Below are 24,710 nucleotides of genomic sequence, written 5' to 3'. Positions count from 1 at the left end.
ATTCTTATAGGGGTGATATTATATACCTTCACTGAGAGAAAGAAATTCTCATTCAGCTCTACAACTTTTCGTTCAACTTAAATTCTGTATCCTAGGGAAGCAATCGTGAGTTTCAAAGCAAACCAAGTTATATATGTCCCTCCTCTAGGTAATTGGTTCTTTTTTTTATATACATGGGGAATTACATGAACTTTAAGTAATCAGATAAACTTCTGCTTCTCTTTAGAATGTGTTGATTTTCCAATTTCCTATGAGATTATTAAGTCATTTTTAATGTTCATCTCTGGTAATATTGTCCTTGTGAAAAGAAACTTTTTCCCAGTGTATTGGGCTGCTATAATGTGGGCCTTGAGGTTTGTTGTAGTAAAATAAGTGGTTTATAGAAGTACTGAATGACTAAGTAACACACTAGTTTCCGTTTTATCTGTTTATCTTGTATTTTAGCATTATCAGAATGTTTTGCTCCTAACTATTCAACCATGCCTGACAGTGGGCACTGTGCAGGGTGAAAGGTAATGCTGTTGGTCTCCTCGGGACATTTTGGCTTTAGGAGATCGGCCTCCTTTTATTTATCTCATTGCCTGTCACATCTTGCTTTGTTGAGTGTTTTAACATTTTACTCATCCTAAAGCCCTCTAGTGTCCAACTTAGGCTTTTTATCAAGGAATCCAGAAGCTTGCTTTTGCACAGTTCAGCCAAGTAATTTTAAACCAGAAAACAGTAATTCTTAAAAGTTATGATTTAGATGCCCATTAGATCTGCAAAAACTAAACTAAAATTATTACTTTCCCATGTCTAGGGGATGGTATGATCCATTAGAAAATGAGGGTATAAAAAAGATAGCTTTGCCCACGCTGGTGTTTCATTTTTGAGACACTGCTCTACCACCCAGGGTGGAGTGCAGTGGCACCATCATGGCTCTCTGCAGCCTTGACCTCCCGGGCTCAAGAGATCCTCCCACCCCAGCCTTCTAAGTAGCTGGGACCGCAACCACGTATACCACAACACCCAGCTAATTTTTTGATTTTTTGTAGAGGCAAGGGTGGCTTGAGTTGAATCTCCAGAAAGATTTAGAACGGCTGAATGTGGGCCTTGAGGTTTGTTGTAGTCAAATAAGTGGTTTATAGAAGTACTGAATGACTAAGTAACACATGTTACTGCCTGAAGTTCATGTCCGTGTGACGTTACTGGAATTAACAAACCCAGCGACACTCAGTGCTCCTTCACATGACCTGCCACTCAGCGCCGCTGCGATTCAGCAGCCAGAGTTTTCAGGAGACCTCCAGCTTGTCCACTGACATTCAGGGTAAGAGGTGAGAAATTTCCGTTTGTTCTAAGAGTTCTCCCCCTACCTTAGGGGAAATCAGTAGGAAATTTACTCTGACTTTAATAATCAATAAAGAAGTACCCTTGCCTCTCCCTCTTTATATAAAGTAAGAGTCACATGGTTCAAAAATCAAAACAATATAAAAAGGTATTGAGACAAGCCTCACCCATATAGAGGTGTATTTTGCCAAGGTTGAGGATGTCCCTGAGAAGTAAACACAACCACAGATCTGTGGCCAGCACTTTTTCCAGAGGATTTTAGGGCTTCAGTATTTAAAAGGGAAAGAGCAGGAAGGGAGGGAAGAGGGGAAGGAAAAATAAAGGAGCGTAGTAGGGAGATTAGTGGTTACATTCTTGTGAGACTTTGATTAGCGCTTACCAAATCTACATGTCACAGTGAAAGGAGAGGGTAGAGGAACAGTCAGTTATCTTCAGCCCAGCAAATCTGCATTTAGCACTCACCAAATCTACATGTTACAATGAAAGTGGACAGAGGAACAGTCAGTTATGCATTCATCTCCGTAAATCTACATTTAGCACCCACCAAATCTACATGTTACAGTGTGCAAGGAGCAGGCAGAGGAAGAGTCAGTTATGCAGTCAGCTCAGTACATCTACATTTAGCACTCACCAAATCTACATGTTACAGTGAAAGGAGTTATGCATTCAGCTCAGTACATCTACATTTGTCTGAGGGCTGGTGAGGGATCATTTCTGGTGTTGTCTTTGTCCCTTAACTATGAAGATAAGCTGTTAATTTACCTTGTCAGGTGAGGGAGACCACCTGGGGAGATATGTGGCCTTCTGTCTGGTAGCTTATCTGTTTAGGAACAAAAGGAAAAGTTTTTTGCAGGTTCCATGACTCAGGTTCCAAGCTTAACTTTTCCCTTTGGCTTAGTGAATTTGATCCTGAGATAGATTTTCCTTTCACAGTATACCCCATCCCCATCAATCCTGTTCCCCCTGCGTCCTATGGGGAACCCCTCCTTAAGCAAATACAAATAGATAAATCTTTATTCTCTCTTTTAAAACTTTATCTTACTGTTACCTTCTGCTGTCCTAACTGTGGCACATACTTACTTTCTAGGTTCAGTGATTTACAGAGTGGTCTGGCTATAGAGACAGCTGCTTGTCACCATATTTTGGGGCAAGATGTATTATTATTATTATTATTTTGAGATAGAGTTTCACTCTTGTTGCCCAGGCTGGCCAATCTCGGCTTCTCGCAACCTCCGCCTTCTGGTTCAAGAGATTCTCCTGCCTCAGCCTCCCAAGTAGCTGGGATTATAGGCATATGCCACCATGCCTGGCTAATTTTGTATTTTTAATAGAAATGGGGTTTCTCCATGTTGGTCAGGCTGGTCTGGAACTCCCGACCTCAGGTGATCCGCCCGCCTCAGCCTCCCAAAGTGCTGGGATTACAGGCATGAGCCACTGCACCCAGCCAAGATGTATTATTTTTACTATTAATTTACATTTAACGTGAATCATGATCCTAAGTGTATCAGAATTTCTTGATAACATTCACCAAAAAAGAGAGCAGCACTGCTTTCTACAGTGTGGGTCTCGCCCCACAGTTACCGGAAATAGTTCTTTAGTCGCTGTGACGTCCTGGGTGGGCTTCATTCCTAAGTAATGTACTTTGTCTACAGCAACTTCTTGCGACTATGTGAACAGATGTTGAAGACGCACAGTGAGGTTTGGTTTCCTTTGTCCTCTGAAGTCTTGGTGGTGGTTGCTTCTCTTGTTGGTCCTAGCAAGAACTAGAGCTGACCTGATGTCGTGACCTATGAAAACAGCTTTTATGAAGGAAGAAGTCCCAGGCAATCCCCCGCCACTGTAGACCTGCTTCTCTGGGTACCATTTAGTACTCCATACTCCAGCCACTAGGCGCGGTGGCTGTGATTGAGGCCTCCGTGATCATGAACAGAAGTGGGCCCAGATACTGGCACTTGCATAGGTCAAAGGGTGTGTTGTGCTCTTGCAGGAAATCCCACAGACATCCCCTAAGCAGAAACCAGGGTTAAGTACAGAATAGTCCCGGGAACACTTCGGTTGCGAGGCCTTCCGTGAGCCTTTCTGGGCCTGGGATTTTGACACCATCGGCTCTGTTGTTTCTCAGCTGCTGTGTTCTGAAGTCTCAGTTGTCTCACCACATTATCGTCGGGTAAAGCGTGGTCTCCCTAGAACATGCACTTCCTAGGCCCTGTGTTCCAGTGGGGGCTTCGGTATTTAGGACAGAGTCCCTTTCCCCTCTGTAGTGCTGGGGTGTTCGTCAATCACCCTTGAAGAGGTAAGGGGCTGGGCCTCAGCCTCCCCAGAGGCCATTGAGTGGAGAAGGGTCTCCCCGACCTCAGATCGTGGGTATTTCCACGGCACACCATCCCCTCAATACGCTCTAGTAATAGGAAGGCTGGGAACTCCACCCAAAACCACACAGTTTCGCGGTCTGTGTATTTGGACGCCTCCCCCGCACCCAGTCACCGAATTTCCTTTCCACAGCAGTCGGTCACTCTAGTGCAGTGTCAGTGATTGACTGGTGTTTCGGCTAACCCGGCTACTCTCCATTTCGGCCGTTGAGGTCTAGGGAGCCACTCCATTCCGAGGAGCCCTCAGCCGGCCTCCTTTCTGGTCAGCTCCTCCACTTTGGCCACGTAGGCCCTCATGGCGTCCATCCTGGACATCCCTTAGTTCGCGGTCCACGCCTCCCACTTGGCCTTGGCCTTCAGGTCGGAGGCGGGAGGGGCGGGGAGGTGGCAGTCGCCCCGGGTGGCCTGCTTGTATCAGCGGTAGAGCAGCAGGTTGTCCTGGTCGCTCATGGGGCCCTTCAGCTGCTTGAGGGCGGCGCGCGCCAGCTCGAACTCCACTTGGCACATGGGGCGGGAGGCGGCCGGGCCTTTCCGGGCGATCCCGGTGGTGGAAGCCGGAGGCAGGGAGGTAGAAAGGCCGGCGTCAGGCCTCCATCTCGGGGGCAGGGGACGGGCGGCGCGTGGAAGAACACGCGGAGTCTGTGTTTTCTCCACCGGCGACTGTAGGCCCAGGGGCCAGTGTCTGGGTCTGTCCACGGTGTTTCTGGGGAGGAACAGCCATGATAAGCGCCTCCAGTCCCGAACGCGGCCGTCCCAAGGGGCGGCTCGGCAACGGCGCGCGGAAAGAGTGCGCGTGGTGCGGCCGCGCTGGGTGGAGGACGACCCGGGGGAGGCGCTGGGTAGGGGCGGACAGTGTGCGGGGCGCGCTCGGGGTCACCGGATGAGGGTGAATGCGGGGCCAGGTCTCGAGCTGGACCCGCTGAGAACCGGAGGCGGGGCCGGTGCGGACGGGCCCGGGAGCGACGCCCGGTACCTAACCGCGGACGGGCGGCCTCTGTGAGGAGGCGGTGTTGTGGCTCTGCGCGCGACTTCGTGAGGACTGCGCGTGCGCGGGAGGCTGTGGGCGGGGCCTGAGCGCGGCCGCCGTGGCGCCTGCGCCGCCCATTGTGCCATGCGTCCCGCGCCGCACCCGCGTTCTCTGAGGAGAGGGAGAGCCGGCCCCGCGCAGCCGCCGGCGTTGCCGCCATGGACCTAGGTGGGTGCCGCGCTCCCTGCCCCGGGCTGCGTCCCGCTACGCGTCAGCAGGGCGGTGCTCCCTGGCGCGTCTTCTTCCGCAGCGCGCGCTGATGGGCCCAGGCGGAACGTCCTCCGCGTCGGGGCGGGTCTGGGGTCCTGGGTGGCCTTGGCGAGGGGGTCCGGGCCCGGCCTCGGGGAGTCGCGCAGCGGAGTGAGGGTGGAGCGCTCGGGGTCGGCGCACGTGCTGTGGAAGCGCGGCTCCCTCAGCGCCCGGACGGCCGCGCTCCTGAAGGGCGCGTGTCTCATCTCGTCTGGCTTGTTCTTGGCGGAACGGGAGGAGGACGGTGCATCTGCCCCGCCGAGGGCTGCGCGACTCTTCACGCGGGGCTGCCGGGGAGGCTGCGCGCGTCGGAACCGGGGGTGGTCGGGGCCAGGCCCAGAACGCGGAGCCGTCGGGAGGGTGTCCAGGGAGCTGGGGCCGCGGCGCCTTGACACTGTCGGCAGCAGGACCGGGAGGGCCCGGCCCCGGCCCCGGCCCCGGCCTCAGCTCTCGGGAGCGGAATGGCGGCCGGGCACCCTGGCCAAAGCGTTTCTGCAGCTCCGTGTTCCGGCGCTGAGCGGGAACAGTGTTGTCAAGGTGGTCGTGATGCGGGAGGTCTCGCATGTGACCCGGCGCGGGGCTGGCGCGGTGTGCGCGAAACCACCCGGTAGCCCTAGCTCTTGGCTCTGGCTCCCGCTGGGCACCGTTCCTGACCGAGCGCCGGCGGGTTTTCCAGCCGTCATTGCCCAGGTGCTACTGCTGCAAATGCCGCGGACTGCCTGCGCCTGGAAGGCGCGCGTGGACGGCCAGGCATCGGCCCGACGAAGCTGATAATGCAGTAAAATTACATTTGCAGCGCCAGGAGGGGCCGTATTTTGGGGTCTGGGAGAGCCTCCTGAGACAGAAGGGCCGTAACCACAGCGAGATCCCTCAGCAGCCGCGGCCTCAGCCACTGCGAGCTGAGATGGATTTCCTCCGCACATGGGTTACATGGGAGTGCTCAGCGCTGGGCCTGCGGCTGCTCCCATACATGGTGGCAAGGGCAACACAGTCCTTCGTCTCTTGGAATCCGAGTTATCTCTGCTGGTGTCTGGCCTGTAAAATGGGGACTGTGAGCTTTCAGGGGCATGAGAGACTGAGGAAGAAGAAGCATTTCTTGGTCCTGGGAAAGGGAGAGGACTGAGAAGTGAGGAATAGTGAGCAGTGTCTCCATCCTGGGAAAGGGAGAGGACTCGGGAGTGAGGAATAGTGAGCAGTCTCTCCATCCTGGGAAAGGGAGAGGACTCGGGAGTGAGGAATAGTGAGCAGTCTCTCCATCCTGGGAAAGGGAGAGGACTCGGGGTGGGGGGTGAGGAATAGTGAGCAGTGTCTCCATCCTGGGAAAGGGAGAGGATGCAGAAATAAGGAATAGTGAGCAGTGTTTGTATCCTCATTTTACTTCCTGGGCCGAAGGAAACATACCTGATAAAAACCTATGTCCTTTGATGTTTCTGAGCTGGGGCAGGCAAAGAACAGTGACAGGATTCTGATCCTGGCCAACCATGAGAAGGTTTGGGGAAACCAACATTGACTGAGCCCTGATCAGGCTCTGTTACCTGATTCTTAGTGTAGCTGTATCTCATTTTTCCATCACAGCGTCCCCAGGAGATGGGGTCAGGAGATAGCAGTACCAACCAACTACCAGGGGCTTGACTGGTACACATCACATGATCCTCAGAGTCATAACAGGAAGTCTGTATTACCCCACAGCTGCAGAAGGAAGGCTTGGAGAAGCAGTCTGACCACCATCACATCCCTTACCCACTCCCCTTTTTTTGGAGGTGTGGGGAGGGGGTCTCACTATGTTACCTTAGCTAGTTTTGAACTCGTGACCTCAGGGATCCACCTGCCTTGGCCCCCCAAGTAGCTGGGATTACAAGTGCTAGCCACTGCACCTGGACAGAATCACATTACTTTTAAATGACTGATCTAGGAATCAAACCCATGTCTGATTAAACATCCCAAGATGCCTTTCATGGTAAGTCTGTGTCAATTATTAATTCTCTGAAGGAAGGACTTAATCTAATGAAGTATTTTCTGTATCTACTCCCTGGTTTCTCCCACAGAGCCAGGGCCTTGAGTAGCTTGTCTTTGACTAGAAGGAGCTGTGGGGTGGACTGTTTCCCTGAAAGATAGAAGAATGTTTGAAGCCTGTTCGCAAGGCAAGGTTATGAAGGGTGAAGGCAGGGCTTGTCTGATTGCTTCTGTGCCCATTACCTGTGGCTGTGTGATTGCTTCATTGTCCATTACCCTGTGGCTGTGTGGTAGCTTCTGTGCCCATTACCCTGTGGCTGTGTGATGGCTACTATGCCCATTACCCTGTGGCTGTGTGATTGTCGCTGTGTCCATCACCCTGTGGCTGTGTGATTGCTGCTGTGCCCATTACCCTGTGGCTGTGTGATTGCTGCTGTGCCGTTATCTGTGGCTGTGTGATTGTGGCTGTGCCCATTAACCTATGGCTGTGTGATTGTGGCTGTGCCCATTACCCTGTGCCTATGTGATTGCTGCTGTGCCATTACTCTGAGGCTGTGTGATTGTGGCTGTGCCGTTACTCTGTGGCTGCATGATTGTGGCTGTGCCCATTACCCTGTGGCTGTGTGATTGTGGCTGTGCCCATTACCCTGTGGCTGTGTGATTGTGGCTATGTGATTGCTTCTGTGCCCATTACCCTGTGGCTGTGCCTATTACCCTGCGGCTGTGTGATTGCTGCTGTGCCATTACTCTGTGGCTGTGTGATTGTGGCTGTGCTGTTACTCTGTGACTGCGTGATTGTGGCTGTGCCCATTACCCTGTAGCTGTGTGATTGCTGCTGTGCCCATTACCCTGTGTCTATGTGATTGTGGCTGTGCCCATTACCCTGTGGCTGTGTGATTGTGGCTGTGTGATTGCTGCTGTGCCCGTTACCCTGTGGCTGTGTGATTGTGGCTGTGCCCATTACCCTGTGGCTGTGTGATTGTGGCTGTGTGATTGCTGCTGTGCCCGTTACCCTGTGGCTGTGTGATTGTGGCTGTGTGATTGTGGATGTGTGATTGCTGCTGTGCCCATTACCCTGTGGCTGTGTGATTGTGGTGGTGCCCATTACCCTGTGTCTGTGTGATTGCTGCTGTGCCCGTTACCCTGTGGCTTTGTGATTGCTGCTGTGCCGTTACTCTGTGGCTGTGTGATTGTGGCTGTGCCCATTACCCTGTGGCTGTGTGATTGCTGCTGTGCCCATTACCCTGTGATTGTGTGATTGCTGCTCTGCCCATTAGCCTGTGGTTGTGTAATTGCTGCTCTGCCCATTGGCCTGTGGCTGTGCGATTGTGGCTCTCCCCCGCTTCATCTGTCATGAGAAACTCAGCTGTCATGTCCTGTGGTACATGCTCAGTGGCTCCTGTCGTTTGTATTGTCCTTGTGCTCTCTATTTCTGAACCTCTCTCCCCACATCCTCCTCTGGCCCATCCTTTGCTGAGTTTGCCCTCAGCAGCCCAGCTTGTTCTTTTTACTTTTCCTGAGGGATCTCATTCTCTCTTGGTTCCAGTGATCCCCTTCTGGGCAGATGCCTCTCAGAGTCACATTTCCCACCTGACTTCCCTCCTGAACTTCCACCCGGCATTGCAGCTGCTGGAGGACATCTGCTCCTTGATAGCCAAAATCCAGAATCACATTTCCCAGCTGGCTTTTCTCCTCAACTTGCACCGGGCATTTCCACTGCTGGAGGACACCTGTGCCTTGATAGCCAAAATCGAGCTTGTCTCTTCTCAAACCTCCTTCCCTGTATGTGACGCCACCCGGGGTCCTCCCAGTTCCCGGGCTAGAGAGCTTGGAAGTCATTCTGAATTCCTCGACTAAGTCCTGCCTCCAGCCCTGCAGTGGCTCTGGTGGCCATCCCTTCTTCTCTCCTTCGTGGATGTCTAAAACCCTCGTCGTCTCTAACCCTGACAGTCTCCTAACTGCAGTAACCGTCTTGAGACATTCGCACTTTACTGTCTTACTTGGCTTCTCTGTGCAGGACCCTTGAACATCTGTGAGGAAATGACTATTCTGCATGGAGGCTTCCTGATGGCTGAGCAGCTGTTCCACCCCAAAGCTCTGACAGAACTGACCAAGTCTGACTGGGAGCACGTTGGGCGGCCCATCGTGGAGGCCTTGCGGGAGATCTCCTCGGCTGCAGCGCATTCCCAGCCCTTTGCCTGGAAGAAGAAAGCTCTGATCATCATCTGGGCCAAGGTTCTGCAGCCCCAGCCTGTGACCTCTTCCGACACAGACACTCGGTGGCAGGAAGATGTGTTCTTCTCAGTGGGCAACATGATCCCCATCCTCAATCACACCGTCCTCTTTGAGCTGCTCAAGTCCCTAGAAGCTTCTGGACTCTTTATCCAGCTCCTGATGGCCCTGCCCGTCACTGTCTGTTGTGCAGAACTCAAGCGCTTTTTGGAGCACGTGAGCGTTGACACGTCCTCCGAGGACGTGGCCTTCTTCCTGGATGTCTGGTGGGAAATGATGAAGCACCGGGGTAATCTGCAGGACCCCCTGCTCTCCCAGTTCAGCGCAATGGCCCATAAGTACTTGCCTGTCTTAGATGAGTTCCCCCATCCTCCCAAGAGGCTGAGGTCAGAGCCAGACGTGTGCCCCACCATGCCCCTGTTGGCCATGTTGCTCCATGGGCTGATGCAGATCCAGAGTCGGATCCTGGGCCCAGGGAGGAAGTGCTGTGCACTGGCCAACCTAGCCGACATGCTGAGCGTGTTTGCACTGACTGAGGACGACCCCCAAGAGGTGTCTGCAACCGTATATCTGGACAAACTGGCCACAGTGATCTCTGTGTGGAACTCAGACACCCAGAACCCATACCACCAACAGGCGCTGGTGGAGAAGGTGAAGGAGGCAGAACGGGATGTCAGCCTGACCTCACTGGCCAAACTCCCCAGTGAGACGATTTTTGAGGGCCTGGAATTGATGCGCGCCCTGCTGGGGGAGTGGGGGGAGGAGCTGCAAGCCATGCTCTGCAGCAGCCAGGGCACAAGCTATGACAGCTACCGGCTGTGCAACAGTCTTACTTCCTTCAGCCAGAACCTGGCGCTCTACCTGAACCGCACCAGCCTGCCCGAGGAGGAGAGGCAGGTGGCCTCTGAGCTGGCAGAGTGTGTCAGGGACTTCCTGAGGAAAACCAGCAGGGTGCTGAAGAACAGGGGCTCCCAGGACATCATGGCTTCCATTGCCATGGCCATCATCCAACAGAAGATGAACCATCACATGGAAATGTGCTACATTTTTGCTTCTGAGAAGAAGTGGGCTTTCTCAGACGAGTGGGTAGCCTGCCTGGTGAGTAACAGGGCTCTCTTCAGGGAGCCAGACTTGGTGTTGAGGCTGCTGGAAACAGTGCTAGATGTCAGCACCACTGACAGAGCTGTCCCCAAGCCTCAGATCCGGCAAGTTCTCCACTCAGTCCTGGAATGTTACGCAGACCTCTCCCTGCCAGACAAAAACAAAGTCCTCGCAGGTATCCTGCACTCCTATGGGAAAAAGGGCCTGTCTGAAAAGTTGCTGGCCTATGTGGAGAGTTTTCCAGAAGACCTCAATACAACCTTAAACCAGCTCACTCAGAGTGCCTCCGAGCAGGGCTTGGCAAAAGCTGTGGCCTCCGTGGCCCGCCTGATGATAGTGCACCCGGAAGCCACAGTGAAGAAAATCTGCAGCCTGGCTGTGGTCAATCTTGGCACCCACAAGTTCCTGGCCCAGATTCTCACCGCCTTCCCTGCCCTTCGGTTCGTGGAAGAGCAGTGTCCAAATTCATCTGCCACTTTCATGGTGTCATGCCTCAAAGAAACTGTCTGGGCGAAGTTCTCTACACCCAAGGAGGAAAAGCAGTTTTTGGAGCTCCTGAACTGCCTGATGAATCCCGTGAAGCCCCAGGGGATTCCAGTGGCTGCTCTGCTTGAGCCAGATGAGGTGCTGAAGGAATTTGTCCTGTTGTTCTTGATGTTAGATATTGAAGAGGTGGACCTCAGTCTGAAGATCTTCCTCCAGACTCTAGAAGCAAATGCATGCCTGGAGGAATACTGGCTCCAGGCCTGCTCCCCATTCCCACTCATCTTCAGCTTGTGCCAGCTCCTGGACAGCTTCAGCAAGTACTGGCAGCTCCCCAAGGAAAAGCGGCATTTGTCTTTGGAGAGGAAGGATCTGGCGGCCCATATCCTGGAGCTCCTGTGTGAGATCGTATTAGCCAATGCCGAGACCTTCTCCCCGGATGCCTGGATCAAGTCCCTGTCCTGGCTCCACCACAAGTTAGAACAGCTCGACTGGACTGTGGGCCTGAGACTGAAGACCTTCTTTGAGGGACACTTCAAGTGTGAGGTGCCAGCCACACTTTTTGAGATCTGTAAGCTTTCTGAGGATGAGTGGACCTCCCAGGCCCACCCAGGGTATGGGCTAGGCACAGGGCTCCTGGCCTGGATGGAGTGCTGCTGCGTCTCCAGCAGCCTCTCGGAGAGGATGCTGTCTCTCTTGGTGGTCGACGTGGGTAGTCCTGAGGAGGTCAGGTTGTTCAGCAAAGGCTTTCTGGTGGCCCTGGTGCAAGTCATGCCTTGGTGCAGCCCTCAGGAGTGGCAGCACCTTCACCAGTTGACCAGGAGGCTGCTGGAGAAACAGCTGCTCCATGTCCCGTATAGTCTGGAGTATATTCAATTTGTTCCTCTGCTCAACCTGAAGCCCTTTGCCCAGGAGCTCCAGCTCTCTGTACTCTTTCTGAGGACTTTCCAGTTTCTCTGTAGCCAGAGTTGTCAAAATTGGCTTCCTCTGGAAGGCTGGAACCACGTGGTCAGACTCCTATGTGGCAGTCTGACCAGCCTTCTGGACTCAGTCAGGCTGATACACTCAGTTGGCCCTTGGGCACAGGGACAAGAACAGGACCTGACCCAGGAAGCCCTGTTTGTCTACACCCAGGTGTTCTGTCACGCTCTGCACATCATGGCCATGCTCCACCAGGAGGTCTGTGAGCCACTGTATGTTTTAGCCTTGGAAACTCTCACCTGCTATGAGACTCTGAGCAAGGCTAACCCTTCTGTCAGCTCCTTGCTCCAGAAGGTGAATGAGCAGCGCTTCCTGAAGTCCATTGCTGAGAACATCAGCCCCGAGGGGCGGCGCCAGACCCTGCTGCAGAAGATCAGCAGCTTCTGACCTTGGCCCATAGCAGAAAAGCTGGGGCTCAACATGGCGGGTCCATAGGGACGAGACCCGTGCAGCACGGACTTTACAGCTGCGTGAAACTGTCCACAGGAAATCATGGCAATAATGGTGTAAAGAAAATCGTTTCTTAGGTATTTATAATGTACAAACTATAATAAACATTCCCTTTTACATCTCACTTTGTCTAAGTCTGCCACAGCAATAACCCAAGATTGATTACGTATGCTCTGAAATTGAGTTTAGTGTCTTCAAGATTCAGTTCAGCCCAGAGGAACATGTTCATAACTGGACTTTCTTTCTTTTTTTTTTTTTGAGACAGAGTCTTGCTCTGTTGCCAGGTGCCAGGCTGGAGTGGAGTGCAGTGACGCAATCTCGGCTCACCGCAACCTCCGCCTCCTGGGTTCAAGCAATTCTCTTGCCTCAGCCTCCTGAGTAGCTGGGACTACAGGAGCGTGCCACCACGACCAGCTAATTTTTGTATTTTTTTAGTAGAGACAGGGTTTCACCATGTTGGCCAGGATGGTCTCGATCTCTTGACCTCGTGATCTGCCCACCTCAGCCTCCCAAAGTGCTGGGATTACAGGCGTGAGCCACCACGCCCGGCCATAACTGGACTTTTCCATCCTAGATTTTGGCAAATAAGCCCAAAGTTAAAACTATCTGAGTTGAAAAAGCATGACAGGGTATGTGCAACCCCCTTCAAAAGTTATTTTGTATTTTAATGTTTTTTTCATGAGGTACCTTGGAAAGGACAGCAGCTTGGAAAAGTATCTACTCCAGCCCTGGTTCTGCCTCTGGCCATGAGATTGCTGTGCCCGAGAGGCCTGCACAATTCTAAAATGAGAGGATTGACTGATTGGCAAGGGGCTAGGTTAATGACCTCAGGAAAATAGGTCCCCCTCAGAATTGAGGACTGCTTACAGTCTTTGTTGCCCAGGCTGGCCTTGAACCCGTGGACTCAAGTGATCCTCCTCCCTCAGCCTCCTGAGTAGCTGGGACAATAAGAGGCAGGAGGATCACTTGAGACCAGCTCGGACAACATATGGAGGCCCTATCTCTACAAAAAAAAATGCAAAAATTAGCTGGGTGTGGTGACACACACCTGTAGTCCCAGCTATTTAGGAGGCTAAGGCAGCAGGATCACTTGATCCTGGGAGGTTGAGGCTGCAGTGAACTGAGATCACACCACTGCACTCCAGCCTGGGTGACAGAGTGAGACCCCATCTCAAAATATATATATATATATATATATATATATATATAGAGAGAGAGAGAGAGAGAGAGAGAGAGAGAGAGAGAGAGAGAGAGAGAGAGAGAGAGAGAGAGAGAGGGCTAGACACGGTGGTGGCTCACACCTGTAATAATCCCAGTGTTTTTGGCGGCTGAGACAGGAGGATCAGTTCAGGCCAGGACTTTGAGACCAGCCTGGGCAACAGAGATGCCTGTCCCTACATAAAGAAAAAATGAGTTTAAGGTGTCTCGGGTATTAGGAAACTGAGAATGGGCTGGGGACGTGTTTATTTTGAGATGAAGCGGGGAAAGATTATGTCCCATCACTATCTCCATCCACACAACTTCCTTCAAAATGGGGCATTACTCAGGTTCTCTCCCCCAACTAAAGTAGGCTTGGCTCCTTGACCAGTAACCAGGCTTTGACTCTCGCAGTTCCTAACAGGATTCACTTAGGAAAACAGAAGAAAGGGCCTCCAGTTACATGTGACCACTACACTTGAACTCTGGGAACCACAGCGATAGGTTTGAGTGACGTGTGAGCTGGACCTCTCTGGAGGCTGAAAGCATTCACACGCACCAAACCCCTCTGCTAGTAACATGGACATCAACATGGAACTATAGCACACAGCAGCCAGTCGGTGGTGGGGGTGGGGGGGGTCACAAGATGATTCTTAAAGGAAACGTACTGATGTACTTCACAAATGAGAGTAAGTTGGGAATGTTAGTGCAATTTAATCACCAGAAGGGTGACTTTCAAAGATACACTGATAGTTAAAAAAAGACAGTTAAAAAAAAAAAAAAGTTAAAAAAATTAATAGCACTTTGTTTCTTAAATGGCACCCATTAAAAACTAAACAGTCAAAATGAGACATCATTCAGTCCTTTACAAGTTCACAGACAATGAATTAAAAGGCACTTTAAAAATCCACGTTTTACACTACACTTGAGCACAGTCTCAAACTCATCCTAGTCGATAAGGAATGATTAGTGTTGGCACCAGAAAATCCCGTTTGCAGAAGGAGGTACAGGTGTCGGTCCACAAGACGGCCTCTGGCCAGGCTGGCTGCCCCCTTGCTCTGCAGCCTTCTGTGGCTAAATGGCAGGACACGCAACACAGGAACGGGCTCTGCACCCCAAGCTCTGGCTCATCAGGAGGCTAAGTACTTTGCAGTCTAGATGAGACATTTCACGGTTTGGAGTACAGAAATTGGTTTCCACATCACATGAAAAGGACAGTGTCATGGAGTGGGGTTACCCAGTAAATGGCTACCAAAGCCATCATTTCACATTGCCCCTGTAGTTTTTATGAGCGCGTCTTCTGCATGTGGATATGGGGAAAGCTGGGCACGAAGGGACGTGTTAAAAAGAATGGCGTTTGTGACTGACTGCAGTAAGCTCACAAGGTTGACACTGGTCTTACCAAGTCAGCCTGCAAAGGTTGTGCTGACTCAGCCACACTACCTACTCAGGTTTCCATTCCTGCCTCTGGCCTGCACAACCCCAGCCCCACCAGTGAGACTTCTGATTGGAAGTCAGAAGATGTGAGAATTCAATGTTGACCCATGGATGAGAGGATGAGGCAAAGAACCAAAGGGTTATATAGTAAACAAAAACTACCTACCCACAATGATTTTCCCAGGCCAGTGTCACAAGAAGTCACCACTTGCTTCTGCTGGCCCAGAACCATGGGTACTGCCCTGAGTGGTTGGAAAGGTGGGTAGCCGCCGATATAGGGACAGGCCCATGCCCAGACACTTATCACCCTGGTCTGCCGAGCACACCCCATGCTTCCACCTCCCAGAGCTCTAGAGATAAGACCCAAAGAAGGATCCTTGGGCTTGCATGAAAGCCACTTTGCTGCCCATGGTCTGGCAGGACCCAGTAGGTGTTACTACAAAAGTGCTTTTGCAATTGGGGCAGGTTAGAAGGAGGTAATATGAATATTCTTTAGAAAAACTCAAATCTATCTGCTTATCAATACCCAAAAGTCTGAGGCCATCCAGGGCACAGTTTGGTCTATGGAATACTGAGCGGAGGAGGCAGCTGGTGTGAGGCTGCACCCTTACTGCCCGACTCCTGGGAGTGCTTAACCATCCTTTTTGGCTTGGGGAGTGTCAAAGAGCCGGAGTGCCTTCCTGCACAGCAGAGAGAACCAGTAGATCTGAGGGGCGATGAGGAAGGCATTGGCCATGTTGCAGAAGAAGGGAATGCGGAAGGGCACTTGTAGCAGGCTTAGTCCCTGCTGGTGGCCGTAGGACCAGTACATGAAGGGGAAGAGAAGGATCCGGCAGCAGAGGAAGGTGGCCAGTGTGAGGATTCCGTTCACCTTGTACAGAAGGGTGTGCTGCTGCTTTAGCTGCAGAAGAGGAAGGACAAAGGGAAGGTCCCCAAGAGACTGGGTGTCAGGGAGCGACTGCGCCAAGTCCCACGGCAGAAAAGCTGCACAGGTGCAGCTGCTCACCCAGACCGGGGCTGCCAGACTCCCTGACACATGTCTAGTTTTCTGACATTTGTCGAAGACATTATTGAACACTTATCATATTGATACATGCATATAACCTCATTTTACCCCGTAGTGATGTTGAGTTTCACCTAGGCCACGCAGCTGACGGGAACAGTGGATTAGAGAAAAGTATGTGACCAGGGAAAAAGTAGAATGAACTGTATCAAACTCAGATCAAACCTACAATTTCATCCCACTGGCTCAGAGGACCAGCTGACCTTGAAGTCTGTGGAAAGATCTCCTACCCGACTCTTCTAGCAGCAGGGATTTCTCCACACCCCACCATCTCCCAAGGAAAAGTGAGATCCACTCCCTCCCTCCTGCGTGTGCGGTTCCTGCCACTGCATTCATACGTGCCTGAATCAGAACTCTGCCTAGCGACACGAACGGTGTGCTCAGTTCTGCCGTGAAGATGCAGCCCACAAAGAAGTCCCCAAGGTCCCCCCGGAGCCTCTGCAGATGAAACAACGAGAAGGGGAATAAGTGGAGGTTAAGAAACCACCAGAAGGGGCCGGGCGCGGTGGCTCACGCCTGTAATCCCAGCACTTTGGGAGGCTGAGGCGGGTGGATCACGAGGTCAAGGGATTGAGACCATCCTGGCCAACATGGTGAAACCCCGTCTCTACTAAAAATACAAAAAAATTAGCTGGGCGTGGTGGCACGCGCCTGTAGTCCCAGCTACTCAGGAGGCTGAGGCAGGAGAATTGCTTGAACCCGGGAGGTGGAGGTTGCAGTGAGCCGAGGTCACACCACTGCACCACTCCAGCCTGGCACCTGGTGACGGAGTGAGACTGTCTCAAAAAAAAAAAAAAAAAAAAAAGAAACCACCAGAAGGAAAGTTCCCACTGGGGCTATTGAAAAGGGTCCCATGGGGCCGGGCACGGTGGCTCATGCCTGTAATCCCAGCACTTTGGGAGGCCGAGGTGGGTGGATCACGAGGTCAAGAGATCAAGACCATCCTGGTCAACATGGTGAAACCCCGTCTCTACTAAAAATACAAAAAATTAGCTGGGCATGGTGACGTGTGCCTGTAATCCCAGCAACTTAGGAGGCTGAGGCAGGAGAATTGCCTGAACCCAGGAGGCAGAGGTTGCGGTGAGCCGAGATCGCGCCATTGCGCTCCAGCCTGGGTAACAAGAGCGAAACTCCATCTCAAAAAAAAAAAAAAAGAAAGAAAAGGGTACCATGAAGGGAAGCATTCATAGGTAAGTGTAGACCCCGTTACTGTCCGCTGCTTCCACAGCAATTGCACTTTGATGGCCCAAGCGGGAGGATCCAGAGGCAAATTCAGACAGGCTGACTGCACCTACGGCAAGCTCTGAATCTTGATGACAGCCCAAAGGAACTCTGCAGCCTACTTCTGTGGATCTAACTTAGTCAGTCATGCCAAGGCACTCAGCCTGTTCAGTTCAACAGAGTATGTGCTGGGCCCTGTGCTAGATGTTAAGGTCTCAAAGCACCCTAGCAGTTCTGGTTCCTAGGTGGTAGGTCCCAGACGCTTCTGAAAGAATGGAATGGCCGGGCGCGGTGGCTCAAGCCTGTAATCCCAGCACTTTGGGAGGCCGAGGCAGGGGGATCACGAGGTCAAGAGATCGAGACCATCCTGGTCAAAATGGTGAAACCCCGTCTCTACTAATACAAAAAATTAGCTGGGCATGGTGGTGTGTGCCTGTAATCCCAGCTACTCAAGAGGCTGAGGCAGGAGAATTGCCTGAACCCAGGAGGCGGAGGTTGCAGTGAGCCGAGATCGCGCCATTGCACTCCAGCCTGGGTAACAAGAGCGAAACTCCGTCTCAAAAAAAAAAAAAAAAAAAGAATGGAATGCTCGCTACCCTCTTTTTCTTTTTTTGAGATGGAGTCTTGCTCTTGTTGCCCAGGCTGGAGTGCAAAGGCATGATCTCAGCTCACTGCCACCTCCACCTCCTGGGTTCAAACTATTCTCCAGCCTCAGCTTCCCAAGTAGCTGGGACTACAGTTGTGCACCAACACGCCTGGCTAATTTTTATATTTTTAGTAGAGATGGGGTTTCACCATGTTGGCCAGCTGGTCTTGAACTTCTGACTGGGATTAGAGGTGTGAGCCACCTTGCCCGGCCTCCTTTTTCAAGAAAGCAGTAAGCATAGTAAAATGCCAGCTCTGCCACTTAGTACCACTCAGTGAGATAGTAAGAAAACTCTTAGAGCCCCAGTTTCTTCATCTACAGTATCAGGCTAATAGTTTCTAATATTTAGCAAGCTATGAACTTTTAAATCACATGCCTGGCTGGGTGCGGTGGCTCACACCTGTAATCCCAGCACTCTGGGAGACTGAGGTGGGTGGATCACCTGAGGTTAGGAGTTCAAAACCAGCCTGACCAATATGGTGAAACCCCATCTCTACTAAAAATACAAAAATTAGCCGGGCATGGTGGTGTGTGCCTGTAGTCCCAGCTACTCGGGAGGCTGAGGTAGGAGAATCACTTGAACCCTGGAGGCAGAGGTTGCAGTGAGCCGAGATCATGCCACTGCACTCCAGCCTGGGCAACAGAGCAAAACTCTGTCTCTAAATAAATAAATAATTTTTAAAAATAAAACACAAGTCTTCCCCAAGCAGGCATTCAAGAACTAGGGGTTTCCCCTTAGCATTCCCATTTCTTTTCCTTGTTAGGTGGGTTTTTATGGGGAAATTGATCTGGGGAGAAATTAGGAAGCTGTTTGCTTTGAGAATCTGTGTTTTTGTGACGTCAGAAAAATGCACACAGTGCTTTCTGGCACGTTATGTTGTTTTGTATTATATTTGTATTTTATGTCATTTTTATCTTATACTGAACTAAGGATAGAGCCTCTGACAAATGCTAAGGAATCTCAGAGGGCTACGTGTTTGTTAAAAAGAATGTTGGGGCCGGGCTTGGTGGCTCATGCCTGTAATCCCAGCACTTTGGGAGGCCTAGGCAGGAGGATCACTTGAGCTCAAGAGTTTGAGACCAGCCTGGGCAACATGGAGAAACCCTTACAAAAAATACAGGAATTAGCTGGTTGTGGTGGCATGTGCCCGTGCTCCCAGCTACCTGGGAGGCAGAGGTAGGAGGATCACTTGAGGCCACTAGTTCGAGGCTACAGTGAGTTGTGATCACACTGCTGCACTCTAGCCTGGGTGACAGAGTGAAACCTTGTCTCAAAAAAGAAAAAAAAAGTATGTTGATGTTGGTAAAGAGGATCACGAATGTTTCAGATGCGATGGTGTTCCTCCACTTTTCCCCTGGGGGAGGTGGCTGCTGGAGCAGCAGGCACAAGAATGGCTGCCCATGAGCAGAAAACAAATGAGGGGCAGCCCTGAGTCCTAAGGACAGTCAACACATCCAGCTCAGGCCAGGTGCAGTGGCTCACGCCTGTAATCCCAGCACTGTGGGAGGCCAAGGCGGGTGGATCACTTGAGGTCAGGAGTTTGAGACCAGCCTGGCCAACACATGGCGAAACCCCATCTCTACTAAAAATAGAAAAAATTAGCCAGGCATGGTGGTGGGCTCCTGTAATCCCAGCTACTCAGGAGGCTGAGGCAGGAGAATCGTGTAAACCCGGGAGGTGTAGGTTGCAGTGAGCTGAGATCACCCCATTGCACTCCAACCTGGGCAGCAGAGCAAGACTCCATCTCAAAAAAAAAAAAAAAAAAAAAAGACACCCAGACACGCAGCTCAACAGGAGAAAAGGTGTGACTGAGGCTGCGGGTCTGCTGTCCCGGAAGGCCGTACCTGTGCGACTGGTACAAGAACAAAGAGGATGACTGCATGATGTGTGATCATGAGGCGGTTTCGACTGAGGAAGCTTCGAAGCGTGAGGGAGTGTGCACGGTCCTGGTCACTGGCTCGGTACCAGTCACAGAGGTACATGGCGTAGGAGTCATAGATCATGTATGGAATCAGAAACCACACATATTCCCGGGCAAGCCAGTGCCTGAAAGAAAGCATACACGCAGCCTGTGAGACGACTGGATATCCATCGTGAAGACTCAGAGCCAAACTCAGTGCTTGATCAGCTCTTCTTATTCCACATACTTCACAATAAAGATGTCGAAAGTGATAAATGCAGGAGTAGACAACTTTCTCTAAGTTCCAGGGCCAGTGCATGAGTGTCAAAGGAAAAAGCAGGCATCACTCAGCCTTGCCTGTTTTAAGCAACTTGCTGCCACTATTTGCCTGACTTAGCTACTAATTTATAATAGATGTTCTGGCATTTTGTGATACATACTCACTTTGATTAGATATATATGCAAATGATTCAACAGCCCCACCAAGAAACTGATTTGGAAAGTGTCCCAAATTGCAAATCCAGTATTTCCAGTTTAACTCCTCAGTTGCTCCACAGTTAGAAGTTTACTAACTTAAATCCTAAACCTGTGAGTCTTCTCTTGCATCTGCTTGCAACCCCACTCTAGGGATTTTCTGGGAGGCAACCCTGGCCATTTTCTTTACAATTCTAGAGCTGGCTGGGCGCGGTGGCTTACGCCTGTAATCCTAGGTGACAGAGTGAGACCCTGTCTCTACAGGAAAAAAAGTAATTAAAAATGTGCTGGGTGTGGTGCTCATGCCTGTAATACCAGCACTTTGAGAGGGTGAGCAGAAAAATGACTTGAGAGCCCTGGAGTTCAAGACCAGCTTTGGGCAACATAGTGAGACCCTGTCTTTAAAAAAAAAAAGAAGAAGAAGAAATATTGAACCCAGCTAAGCAAATATTATCGTTTGGTGTATACAAATCAAGGTCACTTGGTCTATCTTCTCTTAGCATCTACCATTCATTACCAATAGCCAGTTATGTTTTTAAAAAGGCAGAAGAAAAGCACAAAAATCATGACAGCAGGATCAATCCCAAGTGAGACTGCAGGCTAAAGAGAGAAGCCCTGCTCAGGTCCCTGGCAGCTGGGTCTCAACAAGTGAGAAGCAGGACAGGGCAGAGCCCACAGGAGAGGAGGGTCTAGAAAGGCTGATCAACTTTCCTGCACATCCAACTGTGGTTCTTCAACTTGGGAGAAAGTGCGTGTGATTCTAGCAAGACAGGTGTGGGAAAAAAGGCTTAAAATAAAATAATAAAAGCACCACCTTTGCCCAGGTCTAAATACTCTGCAAAGCAGACTCTCTGGTCTTAATGTATGATTTGTTTCATGGAACTGCAGAGAGATGCACATTTCCTGACCTGCCTCTGGACTGAGCTCTCACAGACGCACAAGTCGGCGTTGGGAAAGCACTAGAAACCTCTCAGTCACCTTTTAGCGAAGCTAAAGGGGAACCAAGAGCAGCGTTTGTTCCTTTCCACGCCGGGCTCTGCTAACCACACTGGACGTATATGGGCCAGTGATGCTCCAGAGTGGGCAGCCGGTGACACCAGCTAAAAGAAACCAGCAGCCACCCGCCCGGCTCTAAATATTTCCACGCTCATCTGCCTCACGAAGGACCTGGGTCCGTGGCCACACTGTCGGTTCGCACCACCTGAAATCAGACTCTGACTCTGTCGTCCTTTCTCATTTCCTCGGACTTTCTCCTAAGCTGGGGATGCTCAGAGACTCCGAGAGGAAGAGGAGCTCATGGCGGTGCCTGCTTTTCCCATAGTCAGCTAGAATCTAAGAGCCTGTGCTGAGAGGAGCCGGCGCCTGCTGCGAGCCACGGAATATGCGCGTTTCCAACACGCTCCTCGGGCCTGGCTGTTACCTGCCGGTGACCACGTCGTTGCAGGAGAGAATGATGACGATCCCCGAGCCGGTGGCCAGCACCGCCTGCACCGAGGACACCAGCCTAGCGCGGGCGGGGAAGAAAACGGAGAGAGCGCGCGCGCTCGGTCCAGTCCCGAGGACCGCGGAGCCCGACTCTCCCACCCGGCCCGCCCCAGCTGCGGGCAGACGCGGGGAGCGGGCTCCGGAGACTCCCCGGCGCTCCCCGCCCGCCCCGGCCCCGGCCCGCCCCGCTCCCTCCAGGTCCGGACGCGGAGGGTCTCCGGGAAGCTAGGGCCTCCGCGACCCCGAGGGGCCCCCAGGCTTCCTGCCGCCCGTTTTCCGCCCTGGGCCCTGCGCAGCCGGTGGGTGGGGACGGCGGGGGCAGCGCCGGCCTCGGCCCGGGTACCTGGTGCTGATCATCACGCGGTCCGTGCAGGTCCATTCGGGCCGCCAGCGGCGCAGCACCCAGGAGCAGAGCGCGAAGAGGCCCGGGAAGAAGAGCGTGCCCCCGGCCAGCGTCGGCAGCATGAGGGCTGCGGGTCCGGCCGCCTCGCTGGCGCCGCGCGGCGTGGCTGGGCTGGGCTGGGCGCGCCCCGGCCCGGCCGCGCGCTTTCTACCCGCCGCCCTCGCCCCGGCGCTGGCCCCGATCCCGCGGCGCTGGCCCCGATCCCGCGGCGGCGCGGCTCTGCGCGTGACCAGACCCGGTGGCCGCGATAGGGCGGGGCGGGGTCTCCCGGCGTCTCCCGCCCGAGGGCTCCGCGGCGTCCCCGGCAGGCTGGCGGGTGGGGGCGGAGGCTCTCGCCTGGGCCGCGGCGCGCGCGATTCCGAGTCCACCGACGCCGCCTCCCGGACCCACGGGGCCGAGCGCAGGCGGGAAGGGCCGGGTCCCCGGGCTTCTGTTCCGTCACCCACGCCGCGCCCGCCCCCCAGACCTGCTCTGCTCCCGGCCTCGGGCGGGCAGGCGAGGCGCGGGGCCGAGAAACCCAGGTAGGGACCCGCAGGGTGGGCGAGCCCGCGGCCGCACCATGTCCCTGCGGGGAAGGAAGGAAGGAGGGAGGGAGGCCTGTGGCTCTGTCCCCGCCGGCCTCGTCCACCAAGCCTGGTGCTTCCCGATGGGAGTCAGGACGTGGCCTCCTGCCTGCTGCTGCGGCTGCTCCAGGGGGGACCCTCAGAAAGCGTGAGACGCGCCCCCCCCCCACGGCATCCAGCAGCCCCTCTCCCTCTGCACCAGGAGTGGAGGCCGCAGGCTTTCTGGGGAGCTGCCTCTTGGCTTTGGATCTGTCGGGAGATACCATCCAGAGGATTAGTGACTGTTTTGTTGTTCACAATGTGTCATTATTTACAAGCAGTGGCTCAGGCCTGTTATCCCAGCACTTTGGGAGGCGGATCACCTGAGGTCAGGAGTTCGAGACCATCCTGGCCAACATGCCAAAATCCTGTCTCTACTAAAAATACAAAAATTAGCTGGGTGTGGTGGCGGGTGCCTGTAATCCCAGCTACTCAGGAGGCTGAGGCAGGAGAATCGCTTGAATCTGGGAGGCGGAGGTTGCAGTGAGCCGAGATCGAACCACTGCACTCCAGCCTGGGCGACAGAGCAGGACTCTTGTCTCAAAAAAAAAAAAAAAAAAAAAAAAAAAAAGTTATCGGGACAGCCGTCCTAAATGGGAATGAATTGGAATATATTTCATTTGCGCTAGGTGCCAATCACCTGGATGAGGACAGTAATTTCAGTATCACTGGCTTCTCTCCTTTAGGAACCTGCAGCTTTGTTTTGCTTTGGTCTGTATCTTCCTAAGCTAACTAATGTAGGGGGCGGGAAATACAGTTCATTTATGTTACTACAAATGCAAGGGTCTCTTCAGAGCACCATGATGCAAAATGCTGACCAGAATCCCATGTGAGGACTTCGGAATAGCCGGGCTCAGCTCTCTGGACCATGATTTGCTGGCTTGTGAAATGAGAGGGAGGCTGGATTACTAGCCCTTTAAGGCTCTTCCAGCTTAAGATTCTTATGATTCTATGACTTCTATAAAGTGGCAGATGATTTCAGTTAAATGACTTTAACACGGCAGTTACTGATGTAGGAACTGGTATAGTGAGCACAGCTTTTGGTTTTTGTATTCATTTATTATGGAGTCTGAAAATGGTTCTCAGGCTTAAAAGATAATTTTCCTTTTAAGGAAAAGAAGTATTAGTTATTTGGTTGTGACCTTTTAGAATGAATGTAGCCACCAACATCTTCCTATATGTTGTTAAGAAAAGGGACTCAGCCAACATCAAGGTAGCAGACGGCCTAAAGAAAAGCCTGGAATTTCTACTCTAGCTCCCAAATTCACTGCTAACATACTTCATGAAATGAGAAAGCCACTTCAGTTTGGTACCAAGGTCTCTGACAAATGCAAAGCTCTCTGTATTTTCACATTTGCTGGTGGACAAAACCAGCTATCTCTGAACTCCCCATTCTCCCCAGGAAAACAACTCTGTGTATTCCACTTTCTCTCCTATGCATTATCACAGTCACCTCCAGCACCAGCGTTTCCAGAGTGACAAGTGATTACGAGTCCTCCCTGCCCTCCCTCCTTAAAGGGACCAGCAACTTGGCACTGGGTATGCTGCACTTTTAAGTGGTGGGAACCAATCTACCCTACACAAGAAGCTGTTTGTACAGCTCGTAAGGCATCTTTATGAATTGAAGACAAAACAGCAGATGTTTCATGTATAGAAAATAGCAAGTGAAATGAGTTTCAACACCATGCTCAGTGAAGTCACCAGAATGTTTAGGTTGAATCACCATAAAGCTAACAAGCATAAACATGAACCTTCGCTTCTCAAGTGGTCAAACCTCTGTGGGCAAATGATAAAGCCAAGTAAAAAACACCGAGCCTGGTTTACGCAAACTTCTGCTCATCCTTCAAAAGTCTTGAATCAGCTGTTTCCTTCTCTAAGAAGGCTTCTTTGTCTCTTCCAGTAATGATTTAGAAAAATTCATTTTCTAAATCTGCCTTTGCGTTTTGAGTAATGAGCCTGTTGGTTTTTTTATTTGTATGTATGTTTCTCCACTGGACTGTTAGGTCTTTGAAACAAGGACTGTGTCTTTTCATTTTGTACCCCAAGTTAGCCCTGGTACATTCTCTTTTTTTTGGTACGGAGCTTTGCTCTGTCACCAGGTTTGGACTGC

General features: G+C 52.0%; 2 protein-coding genes across 12 annotated transcripts; one reads left to right on the top strand and one right to left on the bottom strand.

The window, feature by feature from the left end:
* Positions 1-1,162: 1,162 nt before the first annotated feature.
* On the top strand, positions 1,163-12,295 carry GEMIN4 (gem nuclear organelle associated protein 4). 11 transcript variants are annotated; one of them, XM_064378151.1, is made up of 3 exons: positions 1,163-1,313; positions 7,017-7,112; positions 8,942-12,295. In XM_064378151.1, the coding sequence occupies exons 2-3, from the start codon at positions 7,091-7,093 to the stop codon at positions 12,106-12,108; spliced, it is 3,189 nt and encodes a 1,062-aa protein (XP_064234221.1). In that variant the 5' UTR covers positions 1,163-1,313; positions 7,017-7,090; the 3' UTR covers positions 12,109-12,295. The 11 variants fall into 11 exon arrangements, with proteins under 11 accessions (XP_064234221.1, XP_012317197.2, XP_064234223.1 ...); XM_064378152.1 differs by lacking the exon at positions 1,163-1,313 and adding an exon at positions 5,650-6,928; XM_012461774.3 differs by lacking the exon at positions 7,017-7,112.
* A 1,919-nt stretch (positions 12,296-14,214) lies between these two features.
* On the bottom strand, positions 14,215-22,116 carry TLCD3A (TLC domain containing 3A). Its single transcript, XM_064378157.1, has 5 exons — positions 21,939-22,116; positions 21,531-21,614; positions 19,581-19,782; positions 16,211-16,306; positions 14,215-15,706 (listed from the first exon to the last, which is right to left on the bottom strand). The coding sequence occupies exons 1-5, from the start codon at positions 22,058-22,060 to the stop codon at positions 15,437-15,439; spliced, it is 774 nt and encodes a 257-aa protein (XP_064234227.1). The 5' UTR covers positions 22,061-22,116; the 3' UTR covers positions 14,215-15,436.
* Positions 22,117-24,710: the final 2,594 nt, after the last annotated feature.

This window comes from Aotus nancymaae, unplaced genomic scaffold (assembly GCF_030222135.1).
Source record: "Aotus nancymaae isolate 86718 unplaced genomic scaffold, 86718_ANA_hifiasm-v0.15.2.pri h1tg000018l, whole genome shotgun sequence".
In the NCBI taxonomy this organism is placed as follows: domain Eukaryota; kingdom Metazoa; phylum Chordata; class Mammalia; order Primates; family Aotidae; genus Aotus; species Aotus nancymaae.
Note: the sequence above shows the minus strand (reverse complement) of the source record. Positions and strands in the feature narration are given on the sequence as shown.